The 19,419-nt window shown below is 44.4% G+C and overlaps 1 protein-coding gene across 3 annotated transcripts; it reads left to right on the plus strand.

Moving 5' to 3' along the window:
* Window positions 1–615: 615 nt before the first annotated feature.
* per1b (period circadian clock 1b) lies at window positions 616–18,155 on the plus strand. 3 transcript variants are annotated; one of them, XM_030430408.1, is made up of 20 exons: window positions 616–797; window positions 8,141–9,043; window positions 9,151–9,404; window positions 9,644–9,765; window positions 9,970–10,171; window positions 10,372–10,566; window positions 10,777–10,855; window positions 11,024–11,130; window positions 11,349–11,502; window positions 11,645–11,921; window positions 12,077–12,185; window positions 12,309–12,468; window positions 12,583–12,692; window positions 12,858–13,004; window positions 14,029–14,355; window positions 14,464–15,266; window positions 15,357–15,543; window positions 15,931–16,135; window positions 16,322–16,472; window positions 16,580–18,155. In XM_030430408.1, exons 2-20 carry the CDS (start codon window positions 8,637–8,639, stop codon window positions 16,859–16,861), a joined length of 4,278 nt encoding a protein of 1,425 aa, XP_030286268.1. In that variant the 5' UTR covers window positions 616–797; window positions 8,141–8,636; the 3' UTR covers window positions 16,862–18,155. The 3 variants fall into 3 exon arrangements, with proteins under 3 accessions (XP_030286268.1, XP_030286270.1, XP_030286269.1); XM_030430409.1 differs by lacking the exon at window positions 616–797 and adding an exon at window positions 5,098–5,225; XM_030430410.1 differs by lacking the exon at window positions 12,858–13,004.
* Window positions 18,156–19,419: the final 1,264 nt, after the last annotated feature.

Below are 19,419 nucleotides of genomic sequence, written 5' to 3' on the forward strand. Positions count from 1 at the left end.
GCATGCCTGGGTCCTGCCGCAGCCGTAAGTACGGTGCAAACGCGCAGCTCAATAAGCCCTGTGCAGCTTGGTGCACTGGTAAAAAGATGAGTTGACAAGATTGGATGGATTTGTTGTCTGCATGGAAATATATCATCATTATCACTGTTATAATAATTATTATCAGCTGCATATTTAACTATATATATTAGCTGTGAAGAAAGAAAACGCCCATAGCCTTATTTTTTCACTATTAGTCATCACGGTTGATTTCTGATGAGGGTGACATATCTTTTATGATTAGGTTTACACAAACGAGCACAACTGTGACAGTAACAGCTACTCTTTGAATACTCTGCTGACCGAACTGTGAAATAATCCGACACGGCATTCTCACACGAATTGTCGTTGCGACGCTATCACTCGTATTACGGCCGCCCAAGTAGGCCACATCAGGCGTTCTCATGTTCCATTCTGTTTGGGAACTGAACTCAGGACCAGACACACTTCAACGTGACTACAGAGCCCCGTGCAACTAGTCCCGCCCACAACGGCCAATCAGAAGCGCTGCGGGGCGTGTACGGGCGGGGAAATCGCCTCCTGCCATCCAATCACGGCTATTTGTCCAACAGTACTTGCTAGACCATGTACCGGCACGTGTATCCCTGCGTGTAAACTACTGTTGGGGGGGCGAAAGAAAATGTTCTGAGAGCTCATACGGACGGTACAGCAAGGACGGTCGGTAATCCCAAGATTTTCGCGAGCAGTTTCTTATCGAGGAATATCGAAGCCGTGTTTTTTCGTGAAGCATATCTAAGGTAAGCTGATGGGTGTTTTGGTTGTTGTCGTGTCCGTGTCCTTTACTTGTTGGCTAATGTTAGCATGCTAGTTCGGGGTTTGATTGTGCCAGTACAAACAACAGAAATCGCTAAATTTAACCGCCTGGTAATATCGTTGTAATGCACGGTTTATGTTTAGCTACAAACCCTTCGAGGAATGTCACAATATGCACCAGAAGAGTGTGCTCGCTTGCGATGTCACTTCGTGTAAACGGACGCCATTACAATAAGAAAACATTAATAATTTTAGATGAAAGTCAGCCCAGTGAAGTAAAGAGAGCCTCCTCAAATATTGGCATTCATCCAGATTTTAAGAGATGTTGACCTATTTTTCTTAAACTGAGTTAAACATGTCTGTTTTATTTTCTGTGGAGTGGACATGCGCATTGTACATTGCACAATGTACACCAAGGAAACAAAATGTCCTACTGTGATAGGTTCATTGTTACTTAGTGTACGGCTATTTACGCGAAACATGTTCTGAAACGCATTCATTTTCCAGTGCAAACGAGACACTATGACATGATTAGTGTTAGCACCTAAGTTATTGTGTTGTCAGTTAAGATGTAAAATTATACTGATTCCAAGTTCTATGCTGGGACTATGAGTAATAATAATGACTAGGGATCCCATGTTTTTAAGGAGTTTTATTATACCTCACAAAAATGAAATGTATTTTTTTTAAATGTATTAGATGTTTACGTTTTTTCTTAATGATTGACCAAATCTAACCTGACGGTGGGTGAACTTTGGCCCCTGGGGCCCCAACTTTGAACAGCCCTGCATTGGAGGCTACTTCTAATATGCCTTGAAACACTTGTTGAAGGCGGGCTTTAAAAAAAAAAAAAAAAAAGAACAGTGTGTGCTTCCAGCCAATCAAATTGTGTGCTGTGATTGACAACTGTTGCAATCCACCCAATGTGCTGCTGCATATCCTTAAATATTTTTACTTAGAAATGCTGCACCCCCAAATGTCATATCACCACAGACACACCATAGCAAAACCTGCTTAAATACGTATGTAATAATAAAAAAAAAGCTATGTATGCGTTTGTCTTTTCTAGCATCCTTTCAGTCAACCATGAATGTGTGCCATATTTTCTTACAGTAATTGCCCAGACAGTACCGATATTTCGAACAATATACATTTGCAGTAAATATTAGAATCTTTTGTCAAAATTTAGAAACAGTGATGGAATTTAACTAGGTAAGATTTACGATTGCTACTCAATTAATGTTATATTTCTCATACTTTATATGTCTACGTCACTACATTTTGGTGGCAAATATTGGACTTTTTACTCTAGTACATTTATTTAGTAAATAAAGTTAGTGGTTACTTTTCAGATTATTCAGTGTTGATTGGCTACACATCAAGGTTAATGGCCTATCAGCTAAAGCTGTGGGCGGGACATTGTCTAAGACCACAGAGTGGTGACTAAGGACAGAGTGATGCTGCTGCATCAAGAGCCCAAGCATTTCAGCATTCAAAAAAATTAGTTGTCAGCAATTGGACAAAAAAAACATTAAAACATAGCTCAAAGTAAACCTCCCTCCCCTAATGTATTGGACCCGTTTAAAAGTGTCAAAGGGAGTCGTGGGTGGCCACCAAAAAGATATGCACATGCAAATCAAATTGGTCAGGTTTGACACCAGCGAGCTGTACTAATTTTGCATGGGTGACAGGTAGTGATCCACGTTTAGTCTGTGTGATCCCAGGTTTGTGGAGGGTTGACTCAACACATGACACAGCTAAACAGTCTCTAGTGTCCATCACATTGTGAGTTGGACTCTGATGGGTGAAGCAGCGGAGCAGCATAACAAGGTTTTCTTCTGTTGTGGCTTCAAGTTTGTGCCTTCAGTGACCGCTAAAAGTCACACTGTGTTCCCCACTAATCTCCTTTCCTCTATAAACTGAGCACAAAACATCAAGCTTAAGGCCAACAGAGACAGAGCTGGGTCATGTGTGCCCTCCATGTCCTCAGACGATAACAAAACAATCAGGACTACTGAACATACCACAGGCTGCCGGGAAATAGCTCACTGGTGGCTCTTAAACATGTGTTCATGATCGTGGTTTCTATTGTTGTTGTTAATGAGAGTTTTTGCTATTTAGAATTATTAATCCCAGGTTTGGTGGTTAGATGCTTTTAGTTTCAGGGCGGTAACATTTATAGCCTTATCTGGATGCAAATGTTACATTTTTTCTCATTGAGCATGGTCTGTATTTACAGCACTATAGGGGTTAGGTATGAGGGCATATCCAGAGAATTTTTTTAAATCAGCTCAAGAGAAGTTTGCATATGAATCTAAAATAGGTAAAGGTTAGAAGTGAGGATAGTTGTAGTTTTTTTTTCTAATTAAATTAGTGTAGTGATTACAGTGGACATCAAAAAGAGCCCCTCCTCCAACACCACACTCTGTGGGATGGACACATGTACATTTATCTTGGTGGGCGTGGACTAATAATTTGTAATTATTTAGACTTTTCCCGACTCTACTTTTATTGTGATGAATCACAAAGAAAAGCAGCAATTCCATCCATTTAAGTAGCTGGAACCAGCACGTTTTTAATATTTTTGTTTGAAAAATTACTGAAAGGGATAATCGTTGATCAAAATTATTGAAAGTCAGTTTTCTTTCGATCATCTAAACGATTAGTCGCCTAATCATTTCAGCAAATGCTAGACATAAATTTAAGCCACACGAAGCAAAAGTTCCCTTTTAATCTTAGGAATGTTAAGTCTGTTCTAGTGGTAAATGAGGCCCATTATAACTACAACAACTGAGGCACAATTCTTAAGTGTGTGTCCAGGTCAAAAAATCATGTGAACCCTCAGACTTTACCTCGTAGCTTAAAGTGTTTTAAATACTCAGGGTAAACAAACAGAAATAATTGGGACATAGTTCCGACTTGCTTGTAAACATGTCAACATATCGAGTACTGCATATGTCATCATTACAGACAACTGACACATCTTTTTCCGGGTTGGCGGTTTCAGCCAAAAACAATAAAACATTTGTCTCACCAAAGAAGCCTCCTGCCTTTCCCTGACAGAGGAATACCTCAGTAGATTACATAATAGGTTACTTGTTAGAGCAGTGACATAAAAATCTAGCCAATATTGGGCACAAATTTAATCACAAAAAGTGCAGGAATCTGGAAAGTACCGATCATTGAACAGGACTACAGGTAGCTTGGTCATGTGTTGTAATGTCACAACACAGCCGGGGCAGTATATTGATATGGTGTTGTTATCATGATATGATACTTGTTATCATCTTAGATTTAGGAGGTTGTTCTATTTTGATACGGTGTATGCGGTGTCCTTTCCTGGTTGTAAAAGCTGCATTACAGTAAAGTAGTGCCGGTTCTAGACCAGTTTTAATAGGGGGGCCAGGTTGGGGCCGGCTTTTTTGTTAGAGGGGCGCATACAACCTGGGAAAAAAAGACAAATGCCTCATTCAGAAGAGGGATAAATGAGACTAGAAACAGTGTTTACAATTTCAACATTTGTAATAGGTTTGTAAACTGCTGAGAAACATTATTTCCGCCTTTCACTTCAGTACAAAATCATAGCAAAAAATCTCTCATTTTATTATTGATGCAGACTTTTCATTCGGGGGGGGCCACAGGGGGGTCCGGACTCAGAATTATAGGGGCACTGGCCCCTGTTGCCCCCCCCCCCCCCCCCCCCCAAGAACCGCCACTGGCCAGCAGCAAATTACTTGGGCATGACATATTTAATCACAAAGAGGAAACAGCAAAAGCTAAGAAAATCCAGACTATATATAGAAATAAAAACAAAATCTATCTATTTTTCTATCTATCTATCTATCTATCTATCTATCTATCTATCTATCTATCTATCGTTTGTATAGCAATGTGTGTACATGTTCGGTCATAATGTAATCATATACTGTTATGTAATATCCACTGGCTATGGTGAGAAGAGGTAGTACCGTATTTTTACCCCACCCGGCCCATGCAAAGCGCGTGTGTCTTTGTCTCATAAACGTACATTATGTACAGAGCTCGCTCCTTCAGAGACACTGGTCGTGAGTCAGCTCACACATCTGCACATCGCTTCCATATTTATAAAGACCAACCTAGAGGCGGAGCTGAGACCAGTGTTTGGCAGCCTCTAGTCAGGCAGACCCCTGTAGGAGGCACATCAGCCTCTCATTGGACGCGCTCTCTCATTGGTCTGGCGCGCCGACCAATCAGGAGCCGGAGATGTTCGCTGGAAGCACGGCCGCGGACACGTGCAGAATGTACACAGGAAAGCAAGGCGGGACAGATCCGCTGTGCTGCGCGAGCGTTGTTTAACACACAGGAAGAAAGGTGTGGCGTGTCGAGCAGCGCGTCTCTATACGGACGATCAGAACGGTGAAGGCGTCGATACGGTATTTCTTCTTATTGTGTAATTTTTAACATGTCTTGATGCAGGCTGTAGTGACGGAGCGCGGGGTGTCAGACAAGCGGAGAAGTTAACACATGTTCATGCACGGAGCCGCGCCACACCTTCCTGCAGCCTCCACTTGTATTATGCAGCAAGTGTGTTTATTAGTTTATTATCTTGAGTTCGTTTTAGGTGATGTTTATATAGTGTGATAGTTTGTCAGGATGGCACGTAGTATTAAATAGTGACTGTAAATACGGTTATGGGTTTCACATGATAGACGAGCACGGTGTTCTTTGTAGTGTTGTGTTGGTATAATGTCTATTTTCTGGACAATTAGTGTTACAACAACAAAGCATAGGCTGTGTTTTTGGCCTATGCTACAACATAGAATAAGGTTGTCACATTGACTAGGGCTGTAACAATAATTATTTTGATTAATTATAGTAATAATAGTCATTTTATTAAGATTTCACTAGTTTTCCAGTGAAGACTGTGAAGCAAAAATGATTATCCCCACTAATCCTGAGTCATATTGCAATCACAGTATCTAATCACAGTATGATCATTTGATATATATATATTGTGCAGCCCTAGTCTGGTAGCTAACCGAACAGGGGCATTCATACAAATTTCGCAAGATTCTGTAAAGTCCAAAAAATAAGCACTCAGATTCTGCTCTTGCATACTTTCCCTTTGAACGACTTGACAGTTCCAGAAACAACTTCATGTGTATGTAGTCTTGGCTTCAGCAACCTCAAATGTAAATCATTTTCAGGAACCATTCTAGATGTTCAGGGCGTAGTCCCACCTTTTGAGATAATAGTGGATCATTTCCACCAACTGTTGAGCAACATGAAGTTATTCGCCATTTTTAACCTGATGGCGCAATGTGTCATCCATACGATAAAGGTATGGTAACATTAGGGTCCAGTCCGAAATTGACCTGCCCTAGAGAAGGAAGTGATAACACAGTTCTGCTAAGGGTTAATAGATGAATAATTAGCAGAATAGGGCTGATGATTGATTTAACTGCATTTGTTATCTAGACCGCTCTGTTGTTTTTGATAAAATGAAAATTAAACACCAAGGTTAAATCTCAAATGTCTGAAACCAAAGATATTCAATTCACACTGATACAAACACGTGAAAAGCAGCAAGTTCTCCCAATTGAGACACAACAAGTAGGGAATGTAGGTTATGGTACTTATTACTGGTTTACTGGATCAGAGCAATTAGTCTTTAAACAGCGTATGAGAGCGATGATGCATATTATACAAATCAAGGTAATGACACTTATAATATATAGAATAGAACAATGGCGTCTCCATTTCCCGTGGTCCATATGCTTTCCCACACTCAGAAAGACCTGCATAATTAGAGATTGGATTTGCCGTGTGCATTTCCTGTGAATAATCTGATCGGGTGGGCGGCATAGTGGCTCAGTGGCGGGCACTGTTACCTCACAGCGATGGCCTCAAATCTGACCAGGCTGCTTGAGGCGGCGCAGTGTGGCGTGTATATGTTGGCCCTGTGTTTGTGCGAGCCTTCTCCCACACTCCTAAGGCACACATGTTGGGTGAACTGGAAATTTCCTGTAGGTGGGAATATGAGCATTATTGTTGTTTCTGTTTTTGTTTTGTCACCCAGCGCATGCTGGGACTGACTGCATCAGCGATACAGGAAGTTGAATTTGGAATGGCCCACTACAGTTGGCTTAGCAAGTGGGTGGATGTGTGTGTGGGTGGGTCCAGGTATTCTAGCTTGAGCACAGTTTCCCCACCACCACCTGCACCCACAGCCGTGTGTCTGTCTTCACCCATGGAAGTACGCATCAATGCCAGCCTGCCTCAACGCCCACTCACGCCCTGCTTGCATATTTCCATAGATTAATTGCTCCCTCTCCCCCCGCCCACTTCGAACGGTGGCACACACTGCTCGTCATGTGCAGGGCTGCATCATCCATCTGACCAAACATAAGGCTGATTAGCATTTCATTTCATGCACTGAGGCCGCATCACATGAAAACCTGCACCTCAACAGTTTCCATTCCTGGTTGTTGCGTTTGCTTTAGTTATTTCCGTTTCATGAGTAACATTTGTCATTAGCTGTTATCCTCTTTGTCCCAGTGTCCAGCTGGTAGCGGCCACCCTAAACCCGTCAGCTCAGCCGCGTTTGGGTTTTGCGTCAAGTGTGTCAGAACTCTCAATGCAGAAATGAGCTAAACCTGTCCTGAGCAAGTTCTGCATCAAAGAGCATCACAGCACATCTGAGGGACATCGGTCAAGGGGGTTGTGGGGCAGCTAGGTGCATAAAATTGGAAGGATTGACGACTGAGGACTGTTCTGTGTCTCCTTCAGGTTGCGTCTGCAGGGCTTAAAGGATTATGAGGTGTCTCCCTTGCAAGAAATAAATAGCCCTAGACTTTTACTTGCGTAGGTGGTGGCCATATATATACTTTTAGCCGCTGTTCACACACAAACCCTAATTTGTAACAACCCTCTAATGCAGAGCTTTTTCCCGCCCTCCCGGTGTTCTTTTTGTTTGAGCGTCATCTGGGTAAAGCGGGACAAAGCTGTGATGTGATGAAATTAGCACATGTTCACCTGGTCTATATACAGATACATGCATACGTACTCGCAGATTATTGTCAGTCTGTGCTCAAGATGAGGAACTTGTTTTCTCCAGATAATCGTGGGGAAAGGCTCACAGCTGGGTGTTCAGTTTGCACCACGCTGCTGTGTAAACATTTCATGGCCGTGTTTGAGTCTTCTCCCTTGGAGACCGACATGATAAACTAATGATAAGCAGCGTCCTTTGAAGATGCTGGCTAACCCATGACCAGTGTTTTTGTGAACCTGCAGCTAATATTTTTCCTTCTCTTTCTCTGTCCATCTCTCTCTTTTTCTGTCATCTCAGGTGGCCTTCAGCACTTAGAGCAGCACATCTCCGAAGAGGCGACAAGACCAGCTACGGACTGAAGAGATTGTTTGGGTTTTTTTTGCTCTAACCAAGAGCTGTTTTTCTCACTCTCCCTCACAATCTCTCATCCCATCTGTTGGAACACTTATGCCAAGGCTGTTTCACGAGCAAAAAATTGCATCTTGTCTACATTACTTTGAGCGTCAGTTTTTCTCAAGATAATTGCCATCTTTTTTGAAAAGGGCAAACACTGCCTATTTTCATTTGCAGCAGCCAAAATCTGCACCTATAAGAAGGGCTTTAAGCCCAAACCTCTTTCTTTTAATTTTTTTGCAGGAAAAACAATGAATTTCTCTCCTTAGTTCTTTTAACAAACAGCCAGCAAAAATGATTCACCTGTTTGTAAATAGTAGTCCCACTTAAATCAAAGTTGTTCCTGTTTTACCTCGGCTGACACCTCAATCAAGCTGTCCCAGCCTCATCTTACTCTAGTATGAGTTATGACAACCCTAAATCAATGCCCGGCAGCAGCACCCGGGGGCGAGTGGCAAGGGCCAATGATAAAGACAATGAGCAGGAGGCAGAGTCCGAGGGGTTAAGCTCTGCGGCAACCGGTAGCAGTCAGCCCGGTGCCAATGTCGTCGTTCAGGAGCAGGAGAGCGGGTCTGGAGGCGCTTCATCTCCCAGCGGAGGGTCAGGATCCGGATGTTCATCCAGAGACCGAAGGGGACCCAACTCGGACGATATGGACGGACTATCCAGCGGGAATGACTCCGGCGAGAGGGAAAGCGAGGGCGGGAGGGAGAGCGGATCACGTGGACGCCAATCCACACGCAGCTCCCACAGCTCGTCCAACGGCAAGGACTCTGGCATGATGGAAACGACAGAGAGCAACAAGAGGTATGAGGAGAGGGATTATGGGCAGCGTTGCACAGTGTTCTGCTCTTATTTGATACTTGTGCGTAAAAATTATCTTTACTAATCTGAACTGCCCCTCTCTTTTCCAGCTCAAACTCCCAGAGTCTCTCCCCTCCCAGCGGCTCCCTGGCCTACAGCCTGCTGTCCACCAGCTCAGAGCATGACCCCCCCTCTACCTCTGGCTGCAGCAGCGACCAGTCGGCGAGGGTCCAGACCCAGAAGGAACTCATGAAGGCCATTAAGGAGCTGAAGTTGCGCCTGCCCAGTGAGCGCAAGGCCAAAGGCCACTCCAGCACTCTGACTGCACTAAAATATGCACTTCAGTGTGTCAAACAAGTTCGAGGTGAGGAAGCCTTAAATTAGGTTTTATGTGATAACCAGTCAGTCTTATTAACGCATAATAATGTAAGTGAGCATCTTATAAGGACCCTATTAGAAAGCATTACCATATCCTCTAGTAAGCTGAACAGTTTCCCTTGCTTGTTTTTTTTCTGCATACCTAATGTTTGTAACAATATGCAGTTATATTAATAATAGTCCCACCCTGACGTTCTTTTCTTTTTCTCTAATTAACGTTTCCAGCCAACAAGGAGTACTATCATCAGTGGAGCGTAGAGGAGTGTCACGGCTGCAGTCTGGACTTGTCTGCCTTCACAATTGAGGAGCTTGACAACATCACCTCAGAATACACCCTCAAAAACACTGTAAGTTTCAACAGCTATTCATTTGATAAAACACCATATTGTTTTCTTAAAACTGCCTCATCAGTCTGTTACTTCTCAGATGAGTATCTGTATACTGCAGTATAAAAAATATATGAGTGTACAAAAATGAGCTCAGAGATAGCTCATTGACTGGTTGTTGGAGATGTCTCACCGCCTTCCCCTTTGTGTTTTTTCTCTCTTCAGGACACTTTCTCCATGGCTGTATCATTCTTGTCAGGGAAAGTCGTATATGTATCACCGCAGGGATCGTCCCTGCTGCGCTGCAAGCCTGAGTTTCTCCAGGGGACCGTGTTTTCGGAGCTCTTAGCCCCGCAGGACGTTAGCACCTTCTACAGTGGCACGGCACCCTGCCGCCTGCCACCCTGGGCCTCATGCATCGGATCTGGTGAGCTGAGTCACAGTCAAATAGGGAAAAATGGTTATAAATAAGAGGGAGGCTTGGTGTGAGATGTTATTGAAAAAAGTGAGAAAAATTGTTCTCAATTTCTGTTGATTTTGCACCAGTGATCCAATCAGGTCTATGTTGAATATCTTTGACAACTTCCTTCACTGACTGAATTGTTCCCCAACTCTCTTTCCTCTCAGCGTCTCCCTCTGTCGACTGCACTCAGGAGAAGTCCATGTTCTGTCGAATCAGTGCCGACCGGACGCAGGGCCGCGAGATGCGCTACTACCCCTTTCGCCTCACGCCCTACCAGCTGACCATCAGAGACTCAGACGGTGCTGAGCCACAGCCCTGCTGCCTGCTTATCGCAGAGAGGGTCCACTCTGGATACGAAGGTATTTGTCTTTTTACTCCCTCTATATCTTTGTGAGGAGATAAAACAGTGTTGTTCATGTGTCTTTGCAGTGTTGATAAATGTTATGTCAGAGTAACCCAGGCATCACAAATACAGTAGACCTCTGATAAATGAATTTCATCTTAGCTGGATTATACCACCCTGTGCTCAAAACATGTTGTTAACCTATTGATCCTGTGTCCCCCCTCAGCTCCTCGTATCCCAGCAGACAAGAGGATCTTCACCACCAGTCATACTCCCAGCTGCCTCTTCCAGGAAGTTGATGAGAGGTCAGTAACCCCTGATACAATATTCAGTGTTCATCCACTGTTTACAGTTATTCCCTTAATATTTCTATAATTGCATTGAGCTGTAAGCCGATCTGTCTGCTGCTCCAGTACGGTAACAAGCTATTACTGTCTGACAGTGTGTAAACAAAAACAAATATGTGTTTACAGGGCAGTGCCATTGTTGGGCTACCTGCCTCAGGACTTGGTGGGAACCCCCACCCTGCTCTACATCCACCCTGAAGACAGGCCCATGATGGTGGCGATACATGAGAAGAGTGAGTTAATTTTGCACTCAGCTGTTACTGCCGTTTACATACAATAGAAAATTGTCTTTTTCTTTATTTATTATTGAATATTTCCGTACATGAATTTTCTTTTCTTCTTATCTTGTCTGTACATCCTCTTATTGAGTCATAACTCCATTCCAAATGTTTTAAATAATCTTTAAAAAAGTCTTTGGTGTCTTCAAGTCTGCACTTTTGTCTCCCTTTAGTCTTTCAGTTTGCAGGGCAGCCATTTGAATATTCACCTTTGAGGATGTGCGCCCGCAATGGGGAATATCTGACCATCGATACCAGCTGGTCTTCCTTTGTCAACCCTTGGAGCCGGAAGGTGGCGTTCATCGTAGGGCGCCACAAAGTCAGAACGTAAGACCATAAACAAACTAATTATAATACATTCGCAATTATGACAAAGGGGTAGATTTCTGAGGCGAGCTAGAGAGATGTAGAACTGAAAATGATCTTAAGCATGAAGGTGTGCTCTAACATTATTCCGCCACCTCCCCAGGAGCCCTTTGAACGAAGACGTGTTCACGACACCGCCGGGTGGAGAGAGTCGGGTCACCACGCCTGACGTGGTTCAGCTAAGCGAGCAGATCCACCGGGTCCTGGTGCAGCCAGTGCATAGCGGCGGCTCCCAGGGCTACAGCTCGCTCGGTTCCAGCGGCTCACGGGGCTCCCGCCGCTCACATCAGCAGCACCTCAGTGCCTCCGCTGCCTCGTCCAGCGACAGCAATGGACCCGCCATGGAAGTGGTTGCTGCTGCAGTTACTTCGCACAAACCGGTGAGTCTATAGGAGATACTGTCAGAAGAAAAACATCAAATTCAAATTCTGATGGTTACCTAGCTGAATGCCTCCTTTTTTTCATAAGCAATACACTTTAAATATCAAACATCCGGCCATATGTTTTTAACAAGTCCGCTCATTTATTTTCCCAGATGACGTTCCAGCAGATCTGCAAAGATGTTCACATGGTCAAGACTAACGGACAGCAGATGTTTATCGAGTCCCGTAACCGGCCAGCGCCTAGAAAAAACACCAGTGCAGGTAAAAGAAAAGGATAGCAACAGATGCTTGAATTTAGAGTGCCACAGATTAAATATGATGTCAAAAATGTGTCAACAGTCATCTAAAGTCTCTATTTTCTGTTCTTCCCCACTCTTCATCCAGGCCCAGCAAACATCAGGGCTATTAACAGCGACCCAATAAGAGGTTTGATAGCCGACCTTACAAAGCCTCCCAAAGCTTTGGTCCCTGCACCACTTGTACAGAAGGAGGCTCCCACTGGCTACTCCTACCAGCAAATTAACTGTCTGGACAGCATCATAAGGTGTGTGTTTGTTTGTATGTGTGCGCGAGCGAGCACTAACCTAAGGCCTATCTCATTAGTTTTTAGTCATTGCTTCATTTAATACTAATCTATCGTCAATTTGGCTCCACACAGGTACTTGGACAGCTGTAACATTCCAAACACAGTCAAAAGGAAGTGCGGCTCGTCCTCCTGCACCTCGTCTGATGACGACAAACAGCAGGAGGCCAGTGGCAACAACAAAGGTACTTTTTGAAATTTTAACTTGAAAGTAATTACATAGAATAAAAAATGTTGTTGTTGTTTTGTTTTTATTTACAGATCATTCTTGATCCTCAATGAGCATGCTTGTTGTTGTGTCTGTAGTCAGTCTACAAATCCTGAGCTTGTTGAACTTGTTGTCTCTGCAGGTGGTTCAGTTAGCCTTGTAGGTGAACCACCTTCTCTGCCACCGCTCACCATGGCCACAAAGGCAGAGAGTGTAGCCTCAGTCACGTCCCAGTGTAGCTTCAGCAGCACCATCGTGCATGTTGGAGACAAGAAGCCTCCAGAGTCAGGTGGGAACCATCAACACTCTCTGAACCATGTTAGCATTTGCTTTTCAGCAGGTTGTCTGTTTGAAAGTATGAGGTGCGTGCATGTCATAAAGGGACAGTTCACCCCCAGATTAAAAAAATACATATTTTCTGTGGTGCTGATTATCCATCTAGACTTTTTTTGAGTTGCCGAGTTTTGCCAGTATCAGCAGTACCTCTGCCTTTTCTCGAAGATATTGGAAGTAGGTGTCCATTATGTTCAAAAAAAAGACATGTATATCTTTACCTGATGTCTCCAAAACTCGCACAAACAAACAATCTTGATGGATAAATAACAGTAAAAGGGTGAACTGTACCCCTAACTTTATTTTAAAAGCCTCCAAATGAATAAAGGTTGGAGTTTGATTTGAGCCTCAAAGAAGCCCTACTTACTCTGTTGACCAGTAACACTCTGATGCTGTTGTATTTGACCTTCCTTGCTTATTTTGAAAGAAACTGACCACAAAGTGTTTTTACTAGCTCAAAAGTCTTAAGAATTATCTTGCAGAAACCTGTAGCCGCATGATAAAACTGCAGATTGGAGGTAATCTGATTTATGCCTTTGTTTTCTCATCTTGGAAATGTTCTCCTTCAAGTGTCTTGGTGTCTGTTTTTTTCTGCTTTACCCAAAGATTTGTCCTTAAGTGTCTTCTCTTTTGTGTCTGCTATAAAGTAAGACTATTAAAATATCTATTGTTGGATAATGTTAAAAGTGAAAATGTAGTATAACAGTAGCTTAAATACAGAGGAGTCTTTAAGTCAGCAAACTAACAAATCACTGTCTTTCTTCCACTATCTATGTCTATCTTAAGTAACATTAGCCACTATTAACTACTGGTCATATCAGACCAAGTAAGGCTGTAGCAACAAAATCAAAGACTGAATGTTATTGTTAATGGATTTAACTTTTCATTTCTCAGAGGAAGAATGTGTCACTTCTTCCTTCTGGAGTTGCATCGTCTCAATTTAAATGCTTTAACATCTCTTCATGTTTCTTCTCTATCAGACATCGTCATGGAGGAGGCTACCATGACTCCCATGCTCGCCACTCCTACAACTACCTTGACTCGTCTGGCCAGAAGCTCTCCCCCTCCTCTTGCCCCCCCTCTCCTGCCACCTCCCGTTCCTCAAGCCACTCAGCCAGAGAGGGACAGCCGAAGAGGTGGGGGAGGCAGGATGGGTCTGACGAAGGAGGTTCTGTCCGCCCACACCCAGCAAGAGGAGCAAGCGTTCCTTGACCGCTTCAAGGACCTCAGCAAGCTGCGCGTGTTCGATCAGACGGCGTCTTCGAATCTGCGCTGCCACACAGCTGCTGCCAACCCTCTGTCACGAGGTACACTCACTCACCACACACACACACACACACACACACACACACACACACACACACACCCACCAAAAAAAGATTGTAGCCTAATTCAGTGTGTTCTTCTTTTCTCAGGAGTGCGTTGTTCCCGTGATTACCCCGCTGCAGGAAGCAGCACCGGTCACAGACGTGGTCGTGGCGGTAAGAGACTCAAACACCAGGAGTCATCAGACCAGCACAGCTCTCTGGGCCTGAGCGGGAGCCGCCAGGACCCCAGAACCAACACAGCTCCAATGCCCCTCAACATGCCTCTCAATATGCCTCTCGGACCCCCAACAAACTCCTCTTCCTGGCCCTCTGTGGGCTCCCAGGCCAGCATTCCTGCTGCCCCTTTTGCTCCCGGTATGCTTCCAATCTACCCTGTTTACCCTCCACTCGCCCAGCCCTTCCCCCAGCCGGTCCCAGACCCGTCACGCTTCCCCCCCACCCAGATGGTGCCTCCAATGATGGCCTTCGTTCTGCCCAACTACATGTTCCCCCAGATAGGAGCACCCATCCCTCAGCCAAGCGCCACCCCCGGACACTTCTACAATCCTAACTTCACGCACCCTGTCGCCATCTCATCAGCTCTCCCCACTGTCATTTCCAACCCCGTCTCCCTCCCAGTGGCTGGCGGCCCATCTCGTAGCAGCACCCCCCAGTCCTACAGTCAGATCCCCGCTGAACGTGAGGGCGCAGAGTCCCCCCTCTTCCAATCCCGCTGCTCGTCTCCTCTTAACCTGCTGCAGCTGGAGGAATCGCCAAGCAACCGGTTAGAGGTCGCAACAGCCCTGGCAGCATCACAGCAAGCCACGCCTTCTGTGCAAGGCGGTGTGGCCGGGGGACAGAGCTCAGCCAATCAGGGGAGCTCTGATGATAACTCCAAGGAGATTGAGAACGTAAGTCAACAGACATTCAGAGTAGGATGGTGTCTTTATTTCATGGGCTGTTTTTAAAACGTGTTCCTTTTCCTCTCTTTTGCCCATCAGGGTGAAACTAATGAGTCCAACCAAGATGCCATGTCCACCTCCAGTGACCTGCTGGATATGCTGCTGCAGGAAGACTCCCGCTCAGGCACCGGCTCAGCTGCCTCTGGTTCAGGCTCCTCGGGAACGAGGTCCTCTGGCTCAGGTTCCGGCTCCAACGGCTGCAGCTCCTCTGGCACCAGCGGCACCAGTTAGTAGATTTTTAGTCATTTTGCTCATTTAACAGTTTACTTCAAAGTAACACTGCCTACTTTACACTGAGCCCCTCCTAGATTATGTATGTCAAGGGGCAATTTTCAAACATTTCCTTCATAGAAAATTGATCAAATTCTCCATTGAGGCAAAGATACTTAGCTTAATAAAAAAAGAAGGATAATACGCATTTTGACATAACTACCTCTTCCAAGATGGCAAAAAAACAAACAGAAGATTGACTTGAATATGAATTAAATCAGAGTCTGTGAGAAAATAGTGATACAAGAGCATTGTGAAAGAAACACAAACAAACTCAAACTAATGCCTGACAAGTCTTCACTAATGTAATTCTAAATTTTTACACCTTTTTTCCTCCATCCAGGTGGCAGCCACACCAGCAAGTACTTCGGCAGCATCGACTCGTCGGAGAACGACCATTCTCGCAAGCAGCCAGCAGGGGGCAGCAGTAGTGCCGGAGGAGACGGTGGAGAGGAGCAGTTTATCAAGTGCGTCCTTCAGGACCCCATCTGGCTGCTGATGGCCAACACTGATGACAAGGTCATGATGACCTATCAGCTGCCTGTCAGGTACGACAAATGGCAAAATGTGACCACTCGACACAAACTCAGACCTCTCAATATGATGATTTTTATTTTTTAATTAATGCTTTTCTTAATATTTTTCCATATTGGTCATAGCGGTAGTTGTTACTTGTTGGTTAAACTAGAGAGAATGCAGGTTTCTTACCTTTTTGTCCTGTGCCTGTGTAACAGGGACATGGAGACAGTGCTGCGAGAGGACCGCGAGGCCCTGAGGAGCATGCAGAAACACCAGCCACGCTTCACCGAGGATCAGAAGAGAGAGCTGAGCCAGGTGCACCCCTGGATCCGCACAGGACGCCTGCCCCGAGCCATCAACATCTCTGTAAGTGCACCAAAGCTCGACCCTGAGCTATAGAGGGTTTACAGTGTGACCTATTGTTAAGATGCATTAATCAAGCATGAATTTAACAATACAACTGTTTCTTTCAGGGCTGCACAGGGTGCAAGTCTCCCCCCTTTGTGCCTCCCACCGCTCCATTCGACGTGGAGATCCACGAGATGGAGCTGTGCAACGTGCTGAAAGCTCAGGAGGACGGGAAGGGAAAGAAAAACCTCTCAGAGTTGGCCATGGATGAAGCTCACCCAGAGGAAGAGGAGGAAGAGGACGTGGAGGAGAAAGAAACCAGAGAACAAGACGGTACCCTAGAGCTGCCAGCAGCAGAGGAGCAGAGAGTGACGGAAAAACAAGAAAAGTCTCACATGACTCACTGAGAAGGTGGCCAAAGATTTAAATCACTATCGCGACCATTCTGCTCATATGCAGAAAACGTGCATCGTCCAGTTTTCTTGTGCCCAAAACGGCATTTACACGGGATGTAAAGCTGTTAGAAATGGGCTTTGCTGGGACATCATGATGCATATCAGTTGAGACAACCTTCCAGTGATTGTTGGACAGGTCAGGCAGGACACTTGGCCTAGTCGACTTCGATGACAGCACACCGGGCATGACGTATGCCTCGGACACCACCAGGACATGCTCACTCAGTTTTACAGAGTGAATCAGCACTTTTACCTTCCCCTGGTCTTGTTGTTCTTGGCATATTTATTTAACTTGTAAGATAATCGGTGAGGACTAAGGTGAATATGTTTTAAAACAAAAAAAAAAAGAAGGAGAAAAAAAAAGGCGCCTTTATACCAAGACTGATGTTCTTCACCACAGTGTCCTCCTTGATGTTTTAATCCTTCCCGGACAGGGTTCAGCTCACGATGAAAGAAGGGAGTTCAAGCTGCGGCTTCTCCTCTTGCTGAATGTTTCTGGGATCCTGCTACCAGCTCGATCGCATCACTCTCGAAGTCTTTTTTTTTAATGTAAAAAAAGGTGTCTGGACTAAAGAGAATGCTACTTTCACCCACTAGATACAATGTACAGTGAGAACCAGGTTTATTTTGTAAACATTGTGTATATTTTTATATTTTCAATCCACTGCAAATAGAGAGAGGATGAATGGCTGAACAAGTGTCTATATTGTTAAAAAAAAAAAAAAAAAGTAAGAAGGGTTGAAATCTTATCCGGCAGACAACACAATCAGTTCAGTCTCTGACACAGAGATGTTTCTCATGACACTAAAAATCTAGTCGCTTTGTCGAGCAGCACACAGTTCGCCAAGAGGCTTACCTGGACTTTTGAGGTTCCTCTTCGGCCGGGCATTAGTTCTCACAAACATCACTGACAGTATTTCCGAACGGCCAGCACCTCACGGAGCTGTGACGCCTTCAGATGAGCAAGAGCTTTTGTGTTACCAACGCTCAGTCATGGTTGTAAATGGATTTTGAAAGAGGCGGACGTAACTCCTAAAAAAACAAAAAAAACAAAACAACTTTTGAGTTTGGAGAGTGTTTACTATCTTTATTCCTCTCTGTCCCTTTCTCTTTCTCTGTGGCACTGTTCTGGTCATGTGATATCCTACAGTATGCTTAATGGCGTCAGTGGTGTCTGCAACAGTTTCTTAATATTTTTGTGAAAAATTCTTTGTACAAAAAAGACAATAAAATGACTATAAATGCATTTAAATGTGAAGTCTTTTTTTTTTTTTTTCTCCTCCTTTCTCCCCCTGCAGTCAGTTTTATGATTACATCTCTGTACAGGCTATTTTTGCAGCAGTTGGCCTGGATACGCCGAAGTGTCCGGAATGAACTGGAAGCAGAGAGCAGATCAGGGCAGCTACTTTTCTTTACTGAACCACAGTCTCCTTCTACTCAGCTGTGGTTTTCCACCCAGAGCTTAAAAAAGACAAAAGGCATGCCATCGTTTGGGCAACTGCAAAGCGGCCAAGTTGACTTCATTGCACTTTATGATTATAACAATGACGACAATGATTGTAATGTGCGTGGGGGATCTTGTTAGAGAGCTGATGTTAAAAAAAAAACTAGCTTGGGGGGGGCTTTCTTAAAGTCGCATTTCAAGCATTAGAGCCGACTTATTTTTTACAATAATGATGGGCCTTTTCCTGCTAAAATAATATATATTTTTCTTCAGAATTAAGCACATTTTGATCTTCCATATTTACTTTTATACGTCCGGCGTGACCTCTATTTTAGGAGAACCTACTGTATATTTTCATTCTTTCCTACATTTGAACTTGGCTCCTTCGCCGGGCTTTGCCACCTTCATGAATTCTGTAGAAAGGAATTTAATCTTCATAATAACCTCGCAGTTAACAAATGACTTGTGTGTGTGCCCAGGTAGGTTTAAAAAATGGGCCTCCACCAACGCTGTGAGGCTGCACTGTGACACGGCCCAACCAGCAGCCCTTTATCCATTAAAGGGGCACTACGTATATTGGAGAAGAAAATTCAAACTCAGAATTGTATTATTTACAATATTAATGGGGTAATAATACAAACTTAGACGTGCTCATGTTTTTTATTACTGAATAAACAAGCTACTCTCAGAGGAAAATAAGGTCCCCAGAACACCGTTGGAAGCTAGAGAAGTGGCAGGGTCCGCAGCCAGATCCATCCTCTGAGGACCACGACTGTACAAAATGTTGTGCCGGTCCATTTAGCTGATGTCCAGCTATTTCACAGAAATATTATTCATGTTGAAAAGCCTCTATGATTCATCCTCTGGGGATCGTGAACGCCTGTGAAGAATCTCATGGCAATCCGTCCGATGATTGTTGGGATTTTTCTGCCGACGTTGCCGAACATAGGTTCCTCGCAGCTAGCGTGGCTGACAAAAGTGTGGCTTGTGGCCGGCAGAGCAGCGAAGATGTCGGTATACACACATGCAACAATGGCGCTCTGTCCATCAGCGAGCGCACCTGCAG

The sequence above is a fragment of the Sparus aurata genome, chromosome 10, assembly GCF_900880675.1.
Source record: "Sparus aurata chromosome 10, fSpaAur1.1, whole genome shotgun sequence".
Taxonomy (NCBI): Eukaryota; Metazoa; Chordata; class Actinopteri; order Spariformes; family Sparidae; genus Sparus; species Sparus aurata.

Coding starts and splice junctions, on each gene's coding strand:
- per1b (XM_030430408.1), top strand. CDS start 8,637: ATGAGTTATGACAACCCTAAATCAATGCCCGGCAGCAGCACCCGGGGG. Junction 9,405..9,643: donor GTGTGTCAAACAAGTTCGAG/GTGAGGAAGCCT, acceptor TAACGTTTCCAG/CCAACAAGGAGTACTATCAT. Junction 12,469..12,582: donor TGTCTGGACAGCATCATAAG/GTGTGTGTTTGT, acceptor GGCTCCACACAG/GTACTTGGACAGCTGTAACA.